A 17,203-nucleotide genomic window follows, 5' to 3' on the forward strand; every position below is an offset into this window, starting at 1 on the left:
GATATTCTCAAACAGCAGTGGGCAGCACATTCAACACATCACGTTTGTAACGGCGGCAGCGCAGCAAAGGGAGGCGCTATTTAGGTGAACCACAGTCTCACTGATGTTGTCGTGCTTTCTGCAGTATTTTCAGCAGTGACTGTTACCACTAATGAAAATAATGAAGTATTGTTGTGTGTGTGTGTGTGCGTGCGTGCTTTTTTAAAGTGGACTGTTAATTGTATGGACCTGATTACCAGGTTGTAATCCCGTGTCCTGGATTACTACCTGGATTAATATGTCGGCAGGATTCATGTGGTAATAAAATCAGTCCGTTTCTAGAGACATCTGTGACTTTGTGAACCCTGGGGGTAAAAAAAAAAAAAAAAAGCCAACCGCCGGAAAGAGGGAACACAACTTTTGACTGAAATGATTTGTTGTTCTGTGTGTGGATTAATCTCTCAGATGTCGGGTGAACTTTAAATCAGTTGAATGGACTAGTTCTTAAACAGGTCAGTGGAATGTTTTAGTAACAAATCCAGAGTGTCCTCCAAACCTAATGCAGAGATCTGTGTTTTACATTTAAAGGTCAGTTGCCTGTATGTCAACTGAACAACCTGACACAAATGAAACCGATTTACTTCATTAAAGTCGGCTGATAATTAGGACATAGGACATAATAGTTCATATTATTACATTAAACATAATATAAATACACTGTGGTCTGTGTTTAGTTTTAAAGCATTTAATGATGTGACTAAAGTTTTAGTAAGACTTCCCATATGATATTAAATGATGAGTTGTCCAGTGAGGGTGTTGTCCAGTGAGGGTGTTCAGATCTTTGGTTCATGAAAAGCAAGAAAATAACACACATGAAGGTTCAAAGAGAGTTCACAGTGCCTGTTGTAGCCTAACATGACATCAGTAACATTTAATATGAGTATTTACCATACAAGAGGACGTCCTCTCACATGAGTCAGTAACACAGAGGATCGGAAATAGACACAAAAGCATAATTAATGTAAAAATTTCAGTAGCATTTTCTTTTTTTCTTTCTTTTTTTTTTTTTTTTTTAGCTTTTTTAGCTTCTGTCTGTGATGACACATGACTTACAATATCTTGCTGAGAAAGAAACCCAACATTTGTTTGGTTTGGTTTGACACTACTAGTATGGTTTTGTAAGGTGTCATTTTTATGTTGTTCTGTTCAGTGAGAGCTGTTTTATACCACCATGTTACTGTATGTGGCCACTGGTGAGGAAAATAAAAACAACAATGAACAACAATATGTGAACAATATGAACGATATGTGAACAACGATTGGCCAAACTGTCCCCTGAGGAAATATTTCAGTGCGAACCAACTTTTCTAACCAACTATATGTTCAGATTGTTTGCTGTTGTATGCTTTATGAAAACCTATACCTATAACCAATGAGATGCCATTTATAATGCTGCCAACTGTTAGCAGCCTCTCACGGTAGTAATTAATGTTGATCAGTACAAAGAAAACAGACTCCTTTCTATCACTGTAAAGGTTGATAAACGATTTGACCAAACAGGTGGGAGATTGGTGTAAGTTTTACCTTTAAACCCCACAATCTAAATTTTCATTAATCGAGCTTTAACACTGGTGAATATAGAGCCTTGTGCACAACTTTTCATACAGGTGAGCTGCATCAGACAGTGCAGAGTTTATGGTGTAGCGGGGTTAGTGTGGTGATGGATTGCATTTATTGGAAATGCATGTTCTTAATTAAATCTGTTGCCTTTAAATCACACTGTTTTATCCATTTTTTTCTGATACTAGACCGAAAACCATGATGAGTTTGACACTTTAGGAGTCTTCTCTGCACGTTTGATTGAATACTTCTAAGCAGGTTTTAATCTGGAGCAATTTGACTGTGTCTGTGTTACCTTCTAATTGTTTTAATATCACCACAGTATTAACCATTAATGCCACTTGTGCAGGTGTGTAAAGTGGCAGTCCAACATATTGTTAGGCACAATATCACCATTGATTCTTTGGCGTGAGGCCAGACCACAGTAACACGCCGTCGCTCTCTCTCAACTCGTGAACTATTACTCCAAGGCTGGATCGGCATCCTTGAATCCTCCTCTCCAGCTGTCCTGCCTGGGCGGGGTGAGCGCATGTGCCGCTCCTATGGCAACTCGATAGATTAGCTCCGTCAATATTCCCGTTATTAAGAAGCGGGAAGGCTTGTGGATGAGTGATGTCAGTGCCCCCCCTGAACGCCAGAGCCAGCTGCGTGCATGTGTGCATGCACCTTGCACTGAGGGGAGAGCTCAGATATTTCAGGGAGGTGGAGATGATGCTTTGTCATTGAGGAGCTCAGCAGCAGCAGCAGCAGCATCCTCCCACTCCGGCACGTCCGAAGCTCAGCATGCTGCATCCTGATGCGCTCCCGTCTGCACTCAGCGAGCTCACCTGGATTTACATGCGTTTCTCGTTTGCCGCTTTTACATGACTGTGTGATTGGAGCGGTCACGTACTGTTGACGCACCTCAATGTTTGAACCGGAGGAGAGCGACACGTCCCAAGTGTCAGAGAAGATACGACCTGTCCTGCGGATGCGCCGTCACTGTTTTCCCTCCAGTGGCACCCCGAGTGTGTGAGATTCATGATTCATCCCTCCGGTTCCACGGGCTGTCCTTAGAGCGCACCTCTTTCTCTCCTTCTTCTCCTTCTTCTTCTTCTTTTTATTCTTCTTGTGCAAAATGGAAAGATTCCAGTCTTCCATGCGCAAACGGCTGTACAGCCTGCCGCAAAACATTGGGCAAAAACCCTTTGTGATTGACGAAGGAGACAGCGGCGACAAGGACACCAAGAGGAAAAGTATTCGGCTAAAACATTTGTCCTCTCTGTCTCCTGCAAGCAGTTGCAGGAGCATCGAGGAGGCCAGGAGCGAACACTTGGACAGGGACGTTGCCGCGAAGACCAACTTGAACGGGGACTGTCGCTTTTTTAGGGGCAGCATCTCGTCCATCACCGGGCGCCATCCTCCCGGGTCAGACGCAGCGGAGCAGCGGCGCCTCATCCCCGAAGCCGACGCCGCTGTCACCGAGAGTTTCCCCGGTGAGCACGGCCCCGGGGCCCAGGAGCGGGAAACGAGTGAGCTGCTCGGCGCAGTCGGGGAACCGTCGGTGTTCGACCAGTCAAGTTTCATCAAGTTAGAGGGCAGCGAGCAGATATTACCAGAAGATGACCGGCTGTACCAAGCCGGCTTCATGCACCGGCAGTTTGGCGCGATGCTCCAGCCGGGAGTCAACAAGTTCTCCCTGCGGATGTTGGGGAGTGAGAGGGCCGTGGAGCATGAGAGGGAACGGGTAAAGTCTGCAGGCTTCTGGATAATCCATCCCTACAGTGATTTTAGGTAATTTACGCGCAGAACCCCCCTTTCTTTACAAACAGAATAAGTGCTGCAGTGAACATGTCACACATTTGATTATCATTTGGACTGTAGATGTTTTAAAGCTGAACATTTTGGAAATGTCTAAACTTGAGACAAAAAATGACATGAACACACACGACAATATGAACAATTGACCTCCTCCCCCTTCTTACAATGTGTGTCTTCCTTTGGCAACACCATGATCAGGAGTGTGAACTTGTCCAGAGTAGGTGTATCATGAGCTGAATGTGGCTCAGTAAGCTGCACAGGCGCTGACTAGATAAATGGCTTAACTTCTGCAAATGATCATTTAAAAAAAAAAAAAAGACTGCACACATCTCTCAAGCCATTGTTGCAGATTTGATGAACCATAAAGGACTTGACTGTCATGCAAAATCCTCTTATAATTTGGCAATCACTGCTCTTACATATGCAGGGTATAAGCCTCTCTATTGTTGGGCCCAGGGATGTGACCATGTGTTTATTCCCAGAAGAAAAAGCCATACGTATCTATAACCAACCAGTTTTTTGTCTATCCATTTTGTGCAGCAGTCTAAGGCTTTCCTGTAATGTCCTAATTCATCAGCCGTGCTGCAGCGTTTCATTGCATCCTGCATGGAAACTGGGATTCTGCTTATCGCCACCATCAAGAGATTTTCCTGACATTTAACCTTGAGGCTCGCTGTCATCATATTTTCACCAGTCAGTCATACGCAGATGTGTGTCACTGCAGGGTTTTTTTTTTTCCACTCATCTGAATTACACTTTTTTTTTTTTTTTTTTTTGAACATTTAGCGAGGGCAGTGGATTACAGAGAGTACAGCAGGGGCTTGGAAATGGGGTAATCAAAATAGGGTAACATGACCATTGAAGATATTAGAAGCACACATCAGTGGAGATTATTACAGCACAATTAGTCTAATGGAGCAGAGACGGTGTGGACGGGGAGGGGACACGCCGCGAAACACCGACAGAGACACAGAAAGAGGGATTGAAATGAAAATGATGTTGTGGGGGAATCAGGACGCCCAGCTGTTAACTCTGTGTGCGAGGTGTCATTACTTCGTGCTCGGTTTCGGGTCATGTGTGAATGCTTTATTCTGCAGAACCCATTTTAAGTTGCAGATGTACGTTAAGATCCCTCTTGGATCCTTGTGGCCGAACTGAATCCGGTGTTGCGGAACCTGCAAAGATAATGCAAACAAATGATCTCACCACCCAAATATCTGTAACAATTGTGAGCTGACAGGTTTCCATGAGCACTGTGCATCCGCCAGCGTAACACATATTTCTTTTTACGAGCACAATCTCTGTTATTTCTCTTATAAGTAACTCCTTTTTTTTATTAAGGTTTTCTGTGGATGCAGTAGCAGACATACTGAACTGGCACACTCTGTAAATATGGTTAATACGATTGCTGGTGGGCCTGAGCCACGGTACAGGTGTGTGTTAAGCCACTGAGCTGCATGCAGGCTGTTGTGCTTCAGCTGTGCTCTGGCAGCAAGAGATAAGTATCTCTAGTACAAATGTCATCCCTTTTCAGCTGTCCTGATTGATCTAAGCTCCTTTCACTATTTTAAGCCTTTTTATGTTCACTTTGCCTGTAACTCCCCTCTCTTTGTGCTCTCATGCTCTTTAACATTGTTGCACTCTGACCCAAATGGTGCCAGAGTCCCGTCTGGACCAGTCAAGGTTCATAGACTCCATAATTGTCAGCTTTATTTTCATGGTAGCACTAGATTACACCAGTAAGTTTTGATCTTTTTGGCTGAATGCTGCACGCGAAGTTATCTGATGACCCCGACGAACGGTTTGCAGGGAACAGCAATAATGCAGACCTGTTTTTTTTTTTTATAATATTCGTTTGTTCCAGCTGTTCCAGCGTTCTGCAGCACAGTGTGACGTGTGCAGAGCGGTAATGCTAACTACTTAACATCTGGCTGATGGGAGCTGACTTCTGGAGATGACATGGATTCCCAGGAGATAACGGTGGATTTAGCCAGAGAGGGGAAGTGCAATTAGGACCAGTGTGTCACCGCAGAGACGACATGCAGATGTAGAGAGAAACGCAAATGCTTTGTTTGGCAGAGAACAACAGAAAGCTGATTAGAACAAATGCCCACCCCCGGGTCGCTAGTTGGATGTTCCCCTGTGAAGGTTGTGAAGTGAACTAGAAAGGTGGAGTCAGAACTCCGAAACAAACTGGTGGCATCGACATATTTCTAAACCAAATTACAGTTTCCTACCTTTTCTGTCATGGACAGGGGACATATACGTGTTAATCACTATAAGATGCACATTATTTTCACACACAATCTCAAGCTTTTAGTCAGCTTTTGTAGTTATTTAAAGGGAGTGAATGTCAACGGGTTAACTGCCAGTTGTGTCTTGTGTCTTCATTAAAACCCAGAAAGTGTTGCAATTTCAGTAACACCGGAGGCTCAGAGATGTCTCATGTCTGTGCTGTTGTTTGTAACACCATCATCATCATTACATATTCCTCACATTCATTCACATATTCACATAGTCAGGCACGACTTAAGCTTTACATCATACCCGTTGGTGAGGTGTTTGTTCATCAATCACACACTTTTTTTTTTGTCTTCTCTTGAATTGCAGCAGCAGTGTACTGCATGCTCTATCTAGTGTTGTGTTGCACGCATACCTTTAAGCCTACCACCCCCCTCCCTCTCTGCAGTTTGTGCTGACCCTGTAGGTGTGTGAGACACCGGCTGAATCGATCAGTAGTTATTTAGCTCGTGTAATGGCTCAGACATGCAGTCACACACGTGCTTTCTCATTTGGCATTCATGTACACAGGTAGTCACTGGCAAACGAGCGCTCTCCACTCCTTGCCCATTGTGTGGATGTTTACATGCTTCCGTTTGTTTCCAGTGATGGTATTAATTACGTTGTTATTGCTATTTTTTCAGGCTATTGCAAAGATCATTTTAGAAATCAGAAACCAGAGGAGTAGAGATATCTAACAGCTGACACTATCGAATATCACTGGGACTGACACTGATTGAAACACTGTGAAAATATGTAAAGTTAAATGTTGTGATTTTACCGTAATCAACTAATAGGAGCTGATTCTTTCATGCAGTTGGAGATTAAATCGAACACACCGCTGCTGATACTTGTTAAAATCAATACTTCCTCTCGAGCCATTCAGATGAATTCCAATAACCCATCTTCCTTTTTGCCTATATGGCCAAAAGCCCAGTATTGAATTAAATTAGGGAACCACTGCTATTTTCTCGAATCAATCAATTTCGTTGTTTGTGTTTATGTGCAGGCAGTTTATTTGTGTTGTCTCAACTCATTAGGACATACAGCAAACCTACCGATGCGCAGTCTGAGACTGCGATGTTCACAGAGTTTAATTTCATGTCCGACGTGTCCAGAATTGCTTTGGTTGTGCGTTGGTAGGCACTCTAATTTTTAAACTGTTATGTGAACCGAACAGCACCCAGTCATACAACTGGTTTCCATTCATAATCTGTTCCTCTTTTTTTTTTTTTTACTCAAACCACAAGGTTCAAACTATTGACTGGCTTTTAAAAGGATGGAGGAAGGAAAGCATTTTAATTATGAGTTAATCTGCAAATTATTTTCTCAGTTGAAAAAAATGTCACAAATCCCTTCAGCTGGACCACAGTCCAAAACCTGGCCGTGTTTATTTGACTGTCTGACAATGACATGCATCACATTTTGATATTTTAGAAGCTGGAAGCAGCCATTCATTTCCATTTTTAGGAAAGAAAAATACTAAAATAATTCATTTTAATTTAAAGCCTACCTGCCTTCAGGGCCTCATGTGTTTTAGAGCGTTAGAATGCTCTCAGCGACATGTTTTTCCAGAAGTTCCCTCCCTCTTATTTCTTATGACCTCTGCACTTTCAAGCCTCTAATGAAGACATAAAAATAATTTTTAAAAAAAACTTTGAACGTGAACGTCCACAGCAATGCATCCAGTCTTCTTGATGTGGCAAATGCACGCTGACTTTAAAATGTTTAGCTCTGTAAAAGCTCTGATCAAGTATTGCTGATGTGTCAGTGTTCAATACCAACATTTGATTGTGTAGAAACTGGGGCAAATTACCACTGCATCTTAAACCAAACATTTAACTTCAGTTTTAGAAGGTTATATTGTTGCTGGAAGCGAGTGTTCAAACCTGTTTATTTGGATACATATAAAATTATTATAATCATGGCCTGTGTTTTAATAGTCTCACTGATGATGAAATGACTTGATGATAGTAAGAGGTCACCTACTGTAGGCACCTGGACTTCGGTATAAATACTGTCTTCGTATCGAGGAGCACAGTCCAAATAAGACTTCTGACATTTTACCAACACATCGGGTCTCTGCTCGTTTGTTGTTCCAGATGAATCTTACAGACACTATCCATATCTAGAGCCTAAATGAGTTTGTCCTGATGTTATTTACTGTGTGAGTTGTCCGTCGCTGTGTCTCCTTCAGGTTCTACTGGGATCTGACCATGCTGCTGCTGATGGTGGGGAACCTCATCATCATCCCGGTGGGCATCACCTTCTTCAAGGACGAGCACACGCCGCCCTGGATCGTCTTCAACGTGGTGTCGGACACCTTCTTCCTCATGGACCTGGTCTTGAACTTCCGCACGGGCATCGTCAAGGAGGACAACACAGAGATCATCCTGGACCCGCAGCAGATCAAGATCAAGTACCTGAAGAGCTGGTTCGTGGTGGACTTCATCTCCTCCATACCAGTGGACTACATCTTCCTCATCGTAGAGACACGCATCGACTCTGACTTTTACAAGACGGCCCGGGCCTTGAGGATCGTCCGCTTCACTAAGATCCTCAGTCTGCTGCGGCTGCTGCGCCTCTCCAGACTCATTCGTTACATCCATCAGTGGGAAGAGGTAGACGAGGGCGGCTTCATTTAAGTTCTCACACAAGCTCATTGATCAGACGTAGATGGATATGTGTGGATAAGTGTTTTATGATGAGCTTTTTACAGAAGTACCTTAGGGAATGTGTGATACAATATTTTTACCAACTGCAAATGAAGTTTGTTAGCTGCAGCCATCGTCTCTGAATCTTCTCATGCGTAACCACTTTGCTTAATAACTTGTGTGTGTTTCAAAAAGCAGCATAATGCCGCTGTTGAGTTAATTTGTTGAATCTCCTTTTGCACGCACTGACTCGTACAAAATCAACTTACTTAACGGATATTTTTCCTGCATTATCTTATTTTCATAATATCACGGAAGCTCCATCCTCATTGTCCATTATTGTTGCAGATGGTTACTGGACTGTGAAAAAGCCTCCTGTGGTCTGCAGTAGATTAAGTGTGCTCTTGTTTAGTCACAGCTCCTGCTGTATGTTTCAAATCCTCAGATTGCATGACGGAGAGTTAAAATCATGTTTACAAAGACATGCGTGTCGGGATGGATCCTTTCCCCTAATGCTGATAATCTGCATCTTAGGTTTTCCACATGACGTATGACCTGGCCAGTGCTATGGTGCGTATCATGAACCTGATTGGCATGATGCTGCTGCTGTGTCACTGGGACGGCTGTCTCCAGTTCCTGGTCCCCATGCTGCAAGACTTTCCTCCAGACTGCTGGGTCACCAGAAACAAGATGGTGGTAAGTGGATTATTTATGAGTCAGACTGCATCCGAATGCATTCTTCCCAAAACTACATGGCGGTTGCGTGGAGATATTTATACAAAAGCTGCATACATGCACTGACGGTAGTTTGCAGTCAGAGACACACTAAGGCTGTCTCATACAAGAAGCATACACATATACGAATGCATAACCTACTAATATATGACAGTATATTATAAAATAGTTAACTTTTAAAAATGTCCTTATGTTCTTGCATACACTGATCAGCCACAACATTAAAACCACTAGGTGAAGTAAATACCACTGAGCATCTTAAAACTTTTGGACTTCCTGTGGATATTACTTAGACATGTACCACCCACCTAGACCAGACCAGCCACCCCCACCCCATAGTAATGACACTCCTTGACGGCAGCAGCCATCCCCAGCAGGATGGAGCCTGACACAGACACACACAAAAAAACAGTTTAAGAACAACTCAAAAAACATGAAGAACAGCACAAGCTGTTGACCTGGCCTCTAAATTCACTAGATCCCAAACTAATAAAGTATCTGTGAGATGATCCACAGAGGCCCCTCCCCTCAACCTATAAGACCCAAAGGTCCCCAACAACATTACGTTACACCACAGGACACCCTCAGAAGACCCATGTCCATTCTCTGATGAGGCACAAAGGAGACCTACACAATATTAAGCAGGTGGTCATAATGTTATGCCTGAAGATGTAATATGTTTTTAGGTCTTATTAGTAGCTGCAGCAGAACCTCAAACTACTAAACATATTCCATGAGAATAACAGTGATAAGTGATGTTCTGTAGCAGCCGGAGTCCCACAGCTGCATGCAGGCAAACCTGGAGAACACGGGCCTCCACCTCCTCCTCTTCCTCCTCCTCCTCCTCCTCCTCCTCCTTATCAGACGTGACGCAGCATTAATGTTGTGGATGCTGATAAACTTTCCCCTTCCTCCTCCGCGTCCCTCACAGAATGACACTTGGGGTCAGCAGTACTCCTATGCCCTCTTCAAGGCCATGAGCCACATGCTGTGTATCGGGTACGGCCTGTACCCCCCCATCGGCATGGCTGACGTGTGGCTCACCATCCTCAGCATGATTGTGGGCGCCACCTGTTTTGCCATGTTTGTGGGGCATGCGACTGCACTCATTCAGTCTCTGGACTCCTCCAGGAGGCAGTACCAAGAAAAGGTGGGTGTCATGGAAGATTTCCTTTGTTGGATGAAAGAGACTTTTAACCAGACACAGAGTTTATGTTGTTCACTTTTAGGTATCAATACTTAACAGGCATTTTTAATACTTTCAGTTTCACTTTTTACAGCTTTAGCTACTATAATTATTTTTCTTGATGAAAATTTGATGTGTTAATACAGTAGATTCTTAGCTCAACTTTAACTTAAATTCATCACTTTAATAATCTTATCATATAATAAATAGTATAATAACTGTGTTGCTAGGAAAAGGAAAAGGGCAGAGGAACATAAAAAAAATAGCTACGGTTTCAGATTTCAGATACATCGAAAAACAAAAAAAATTGAAGCGAGTTAATAGAAGCGATGCAGAGACTGACAGCAGAAAATACCATACATAGGCCGGGGACACTGACCATACATGGCGCTGTGCTGGTAGAGAACACTGCTGAAGGGCACAGTTGTTAATGTTATTAGCCACAGCCTGCAGAGCGCAACTGTAATTGTCAGATGGGGCAGAGTCACAGCATTGCACTGTGGGCAGGTTTCACAGATGGCCTGACAGTTGACTGTTAACATAATGAGGAACATTATAGTCCACCTCTGAGCCAACACATCAATCAGTTTAATATATTCATTTTGACATGACTTTGCATTTTGCCTTCGACACAAAGACGGTTACTTTTCCCGTGGAGCTTGTTCACTCAAACGCTCGTTTTTTTAATTAATAATCATTGTTGTTGCAGTACAAACAAGTGGAGCAGTACATGTCCTTCCACAAGCTCCCCGCCGACATGCGCCAGAGGATCCACGACTACTACGAACACCGCTATCAGGGAAAGATGTTTGACGAGGAAAGCATTTTGGAGGAGCTGAATGAACCACTGCGAGAGGTCAGCTATTTTCTGTATTGATTTTTTATATCGTCCTTATTGTTGGCTCCAAAGACTGAAAGAGAATCAGGAAAGGGCCGACGTCAAACTCTTTTAATCTCCTATTATGCATTTACTCATGTGTGCCCACAGGTGAAAGATACATTAACAATAGGACAATTTGTACTTGTAATAATAAACTGAATCTGGGTACAGCTACATTATGCGCTGTTATATTTTGTTTATCAAGGTTTATATTCTGCGTCGCTGCTGTCGAAATAAATGTATTTTTATTCTCGTGTCCTCAGTGGTAAATGCTGTGCTGTTAATTATTTATGTAATCTAATATGGCAGCCTTACTTCGCATGATGATGTTAATAGTCGTGTAATCTGATTAGTAATGGCTGGAGACTTTATGAGGACAGAGAACCTCATTAACAGAGCGCTAAGCTGCTAACCACCCTGCTTTTATGATGATTGTACACATGTAGAAACACAGACATTAGCAAAAAAATAAAAGATAAAAACGCTGACACCTTTTTGTGGCTTCTGCAGGAGATCATCAACTTCAACTGTCGCAAACTAGTGGCCTCCATGCCCCTGTTTGCCAACGCTGATCCCAACTTTGTGACCTCCATGCTGACCAAGCTGCGCTTCGAGGTCTTCCAGCCGGGCGACTACATCATCAGAGAGGGAACCATCGGCAAGAAGATGTATTTCATCCAGCACGGCGTCGTCAGCGTCCTGACCAAGAGCAGCCAGGACACCAAGCTGTCTGACGGCTCCTACTTCGGAGGTAAAAACCTACACACGCCCTGCTGGGCAGGCTGCATGCTAGCATGTTTCGAGTGAGTTTAAAGTAGTGGTGACTGTACAGTTTGTTTTGATTTCTTTAGCTCAGGCACTCAGGCAGATTAACTTCCCTGACTATTACAGCTGGGGGAAATTGTCCACATCATCTCCTTAAAAGGGCTCGGGTCTAAGAGGAGCAAAGCTCCGCGATTTTGATTCCCTCTGTGAGGTTTTCCCTTTTGTTCACGTCATATTTAAAGCTGAAATCCCAAACTTTTCCACTCGTTGCCTCCTTGTTAATGCCGTCTCAACCTGCCGTTGTCTGCGTCCAGCTGTGCAAAGGGAAATGTCATCATGAAATGTCAAAGATAAATAAATCATTTCATACCAAAGTGTAGAAATAATTTCTAACCACATTTTAATGATTAACCGTAGCCAAGTGAAATGATTCAGTCAGTGATAAAACATATTTTATGGCTTGATATCAAGATAAGAAAAATCTCTATTGTTGTCTGTAATAAATAGATTAAATTGATAAACAGGAAAGGAAAAAGGGAAAGTGTGTGTACATCCTCAATATGTCTGTCCTGAAAACTATGTCTAGTTCTTTTTTTTTTTCTTTTTTTTTTAATGGGGCATTATTTTATTTTTCTGATCTGGCACGGCAGATGAGGTCAGGACAAACTGTAAGCTGCAGAAATTGCATTAAGTGCTCCATCTGTGGGATTCAAAGCCATCGTTCTTTTCGTGTTTTATCATCTCACACTAATAATACTGTTTTGTTTTGTTTTGTATTTTTTTTATTTTACTTTTTTTGCGTGAACAGATTAAAAGAAAGGTACAAATTCTGTAACAGCGTGTCACATAACTTGTACAAGGAGCAGGGGTGATTATATTAAAACCTGATATTAATGCCCTGCTTTTAATTTGATCTTGGACTCTGCAGGACGTTTGCAAGGAAGTGGAACAAAGAAAAAATCCACTTACTTCTCACAACCTTTGTCTCCCTGCAGAGATCTGCCTGCTGACCCGCGGCAGGAGGACGGCCAGCGTGCGAGCAGATAACTACTGTCGACTGTACTCGCTGTCAGTGGACAACTTCAACGAAGTGCTGGAGGAGTATCCCATGATGAGGAGGGCGTTTGAGACCGTGGCTCTTGATCGCCTGGACCGCATCGGTGAGTCCACTGTCAAATAGTTGCAGGAGAACATTTCACAGTCACTGGTTAGTTGGGTTTGGTTATAGTGAGTGCAGTTTTATTTGAAGATAATATATATATGGTTTATTAAACTGTATTTAGGTTTAGACGTAGGTGTTACAAACAGTGCAAAAATACGAGGCAGGAAAAAAAGAAATGAGAAAAGAAAAAATGACAAAACACCAAGCTTAAATAATTAAAGTTAGTTGAAGTGGTGGTGAATAATTATTCAAATGTGTTGTTAATTTAAATAAAAATATCAAACCCCTGACTGTGATGGTGGAGGCAATGATTGCAACCAATACAGTAAGAGTAAAAAAAATAAATAAAAATAAAAAAAAATGAGTAGATGTTTCTTTACAAAGAGACAGTCACAAATCAGTCACATTAAACAAATCAGATCATCACTACTGTCGTTAATATTTAGGATCTTCTTCAGATTTAACTAAACTTAAGACTCGTGGTAATGTGGTAGAAAACATTTGTTTTTTTGAAATATGTGGAAGTGAAATGCTATCTTTTAGACAATTTCCACCACTAATATTACCCAAACTAAATCCATTATGAAATTAAAATGTCCGTATTTCTACTCTCATATGTCGAAATATCTTGTTTTTTCATCGAGCCATAGCTTTTTATTTCCTTCTTGTCTAAGTTATAGTATAATCAGGGAACTGGGTTTGTGATTTAGCAGAAACATTGTGAAATATAGTTCAACATATATTGGCTTAAGTATCATTTGTCCATTAGTAACATGTATTCTCCACCAGGACGTGAATTAATGAGGCCCTGCCGTCATGTTTGAACCTTGCAGTCTTTGGTTCCCTTGGTTGCTCTAAAATAAATGTCTCCTCTCTTAACAGGGAAGAGGAACTCCGTCCTTCAGCATAAAGTTCAGCATCATCAAAGTTCTGGCACACTAAACTTTCAGGAGACTGAGATCATCCAAAGAATAGTGCAGCATGACCGTGACATGGCCCAGTGCACTCAGCTGATCCAAACCAGCACACCTCCCCCTGCACCTCCGTCGCCTACTCCAGTCATCTGGGCCCCGCTGGTTCAGGCCCCGCTCCAGGCTGCCGCTGCTACCACCCCGCTGGCTCTGGCTCTGGCCCACCACTCCCAGCTACCTCCCATTCTCTTCCACCACCCTCTGGCAGCCGGCGCGAGCTCCATGAAGGACTACATCAGCCATCCAAAGAGGGTACATGTCGGAGCGAACACCTCCAACAGCTGTGGCTCAGGGCCCGGCTCTCCTGCCAGCTCGACCAAATTCAGATGTGGGATGGAGACTCCCACGCTGATGTCCAAGCCTGTCTTCACCAGCAGCCTGCAGCCCTTGACCTCTCTGGCTCATCCTCCCCACTCTAGCATGGCCTCAGTCTTCCCCATCAGTCCGGCCACCGTCTCCTACACCTGCTCCGCTCAGCTCCACTCCCAGCCCTTCCATGGTGCTATGACCACCCCACCTCACCCGATAGGTTTACTCCAGCAGGGGGCGCCGGGGAGGCTAGCGGGGAGATTCCCACATGCCTCTGCCTCCACCATAAGCCCCCTGATCTCCAGCTCAGTGAGTCCCATACTAAGCCAGCTGCAGCAAGCCTCTCACGCCACCATGCAGCAGATGGGTTCCAGTTATGACAGGGTAGGCAGGACGTCCGGCGGTCTGAACCTTCCTCATTTCCCCTTCAGCGCCCCATCCTCCGCTGGATTTATTCAGCCTGTGTCTGCACTCGGAGCTGGGGCTGCATCCTCTTTGGCCCAGCACAGCCTGGCGGGACTGCAGTCGGTTTTCCTGCCCCAGGTTCTCCCCGAGCACTCGGCCCTCGCCTCCCTGGCACAGTACGGCTCTGGTGAGGCGTCGCCTTCCTACACCCCTCCTGTCCACAGTCCTAATAAACAGAGCCCTGCGAGGGGGAGGACAGTTTACCACAGTGAGCCCCCCAGCACCACAGGTTCTCGTAGCCCTGTAACTCTCCAAACATCGGGCCCCGCCAGGGTGGCCTCGGTGGATCTTTTTACCCAGGAAATAAAGACTATCTCAGGCTCTCATAGCTCTGTACACCAGGAAAGGCCTTTGGCCATGAGTGGATCCTCCCAGGGGGTACCGGGGGCCCCAAGCTCCTTCTACTCGCCCGTGGCTGTCAGTAAACCCTACGGTCCTGTCCCTGGTCAAGCCACTCCTGTTAGTCGGACACATTCAGGGCCTGAACCTCAGAACCAGCCCGCTGGTGACTCTCCGCGCTTTAGATCCCCCGCTAAAACGTTGAAGAACGAACACAAACAGTCCAAACTTCCCTCCAACTTGTGAGGTTCAGACACACCCTCCTTTAATGCCTGAGTGAAACGGAGGTCCTCTCCTTCTTGGCATTGTTTTAGCCACTGCTACTCTTATTTTACACTAGGAGGGTGTGTTATTCTAATCAGATTGGATACCAGTGGTTTAATTTTTAATCGGAATGAATGGATCATGGATGATAATGGACAGAATCTTTTTCTACAGGATATTGTATCTTTGAATATGGTAATAAAATCAAAAAAATACTGATAGGTATATATAACACTCATGAAAATAACAGTTATTCTATGTATTATAGTCTAACCCCACTCTGTGATTTGTTCTATTTGTTTAAAACCCCATTGTCCAGGCAATTTTGTGTATTCAGCTACGCCTTCTTAGTTGAAACATTTTCCACCACTGTATTGAGTTAAGATTGAAACCAAAAATCGCTGTCCTCTGTTTATATCCTTTCCCACTGCTGAATGCAGGGTCCCCCCTCGGATGGACTGTGCACTTTGCTCGTTTCAGAGATCTCCTGACATAAAGGTTCAATGATGGCATGTCTTCCAAGATAGCTTTTCAGCAATATTGCACACCCAAGTGGGTCACACAAACCAGATCATGTTAAAAACTGGGTAATGAATGTAATGTTTGTCTGTCTGAGTGTCGGAGGTTGAAGGTGATGGTGGTTTTCTGCAGAACAACCACTCGACTGTCGCCAGCTCATGTCGGTCTGACAGTAACTTCGGTGTGAAGCGTCCAACTGAGCCAGGGTTCGCGTGCCGTCGGCATAGTATGCAATAATTTGTGTTTTTATATGGGTATACAAAGGTACTGTGAATCGAAGCACTTGTGTCACTGAGTGAGATTCTGATTTTAATTAGAACTCATTAAAACGAGGGAATTGAATTTCGTAAAGCAATTGTGGATAATCAAACATCCTGAAACCAGCGATGCACTGAGATTGATCTGAATGTTTCTCGCACCAGTCAAAGGGCTAAAAGCAGTGACTCGGACACATGAGTAACAAGACACCCTGATGGGTCATATTGCTGCATATTTACCTCTTCCATTGTACAATATTTGATTGTAAAATTTGACATCTGTTCTTGAACAACTGCTGCTTTGTGATGCTATGCTGAATCAATAAGACGTGTATCACTGACTGCTTTTTGAAGCCAGACTCTTTAAATCCTTCTACTTATTAACATAGTTCATGTGTTTCAATGGCACGTCTCACTTTCTGGACCTGCAGCCGCCGGCAAACTGTGAGCAGGTAGGCGGTCAGCAGGTCAAACCATCGGAGGATCCCGTCCAGTGGCTTCAGCTGCCTGGTTGCTAAACCCAAGGTTTGCTGTGACTCTGAACCCCCCCACCCACCCACCCCCAGAGAAGAGAGATACCATCGGTCAGTAGACAGTTACTGCCAATGGGCTCGATCAATCTTTCATTACTATTCTCCTCCACCTGCCAGCAGCATCTGCTGAGACTCTTTGAGGCTATTTCTAGTGCATTCAACTTAAGGAGACAAGGTGTCACTCATTCATTCATTTATTTATATTTATTTCTTATTTTTGCTGCCTTTAACCACCAAATCTGACAATTTCATCACCTGTATGTTAGGCACATTTTATTTTAGCTACTGAATTCAATGCAATAAAATAACTTGATCAATGACGCTCGTCCAAGCTGTGGATTTCTTTCAAGAGCGAAGCGCTGAAGGGACTAGGATCTCATAAAAACAATGAAGTTTCAGACTTTAAACCAGATTATATATTGATTTTTTTTGTTGTTGCTGTTTGTTTTTGCTGCCAACATTCAAATAGCCAGGATAATAATACA

The 17,203-nt window shown here is 43.6% G+C and overlaps 1 protein-coding gene across 1 annotated transcript; it reads left to right on the forward strand.

Moving 5' to 3' along the window:
* Positions 1–1,863: 1,863 nt before the first annotated feature.
* LOC125014880 (potassium/sodium hyperpolarization-activated cyclic nucleotide-gated channel 3-like) lies at positions 1,864–17,038 on the forward strand. Its single transcript, XM_047596405.1, has 8 exons — positions 1,864–3,372; positions 7,877–8,300; positions 8,868–9,029; positions 10,000–10,218; positions 10,964–11,110; positions 11,645–11,885; positions 12,895–13,059; positions 13,944–17,038. Exons 1-8 carry the CDS (start codon positions 2,717–2,719, stop codon positions 15,389–15,391), a joined length of 3,462 nt encoding a protein of 1,153 aa, XP_047452361.1. The 5' UTR covers positions 1,864–2,716; the 3' UTR covers positions 15,392–17,038.
* Positions 17,039–17,203: the final 165 nt, after the last annotated feature.

Source organism: Mugil cephalus, chromosome 10 (assembly GCF_022458985.1).
Source record: "Mugil cephalus isolate CIBA_MC_2020 chromosome 10, CIBA_Mcephalus_1.1, whole genome shotgun sequence".
Lineage (NCBI taxonomy): Eukaryota > Metazoa > Chordata > Actinopteri > Mugiliformes > Mugilidae > Mugil > Mugil cephalus.

What these genes read in the sequence shown, in the direction of transcription:
- LOC125014880 (XM_047596405.1), top strand. Translation starts at nt 2,717, where the DNA reads ATGGAAAGATTCCAGTCTTCCATGCGCAAACGGCTGTACAGCCTGCCG. An exon ending in CATCCCTACAGTGATTTTAG is followed by an intron (nt 3,373 to 7,876) that starts GTAATTTACGCG and finishes TGTCTCCTTCAG; the next exon opens with GTTCTACTGGGATCTGACCA. An exon ending in TGATCGCCTGGACCGCATCG is followed by an intron (nt 13,060 to 13,943) that starts GTGAGTCCACTG and finishes CTCTCTTAACAG; the next exon opens with GGAAGAGGAACTCCGTCCTT.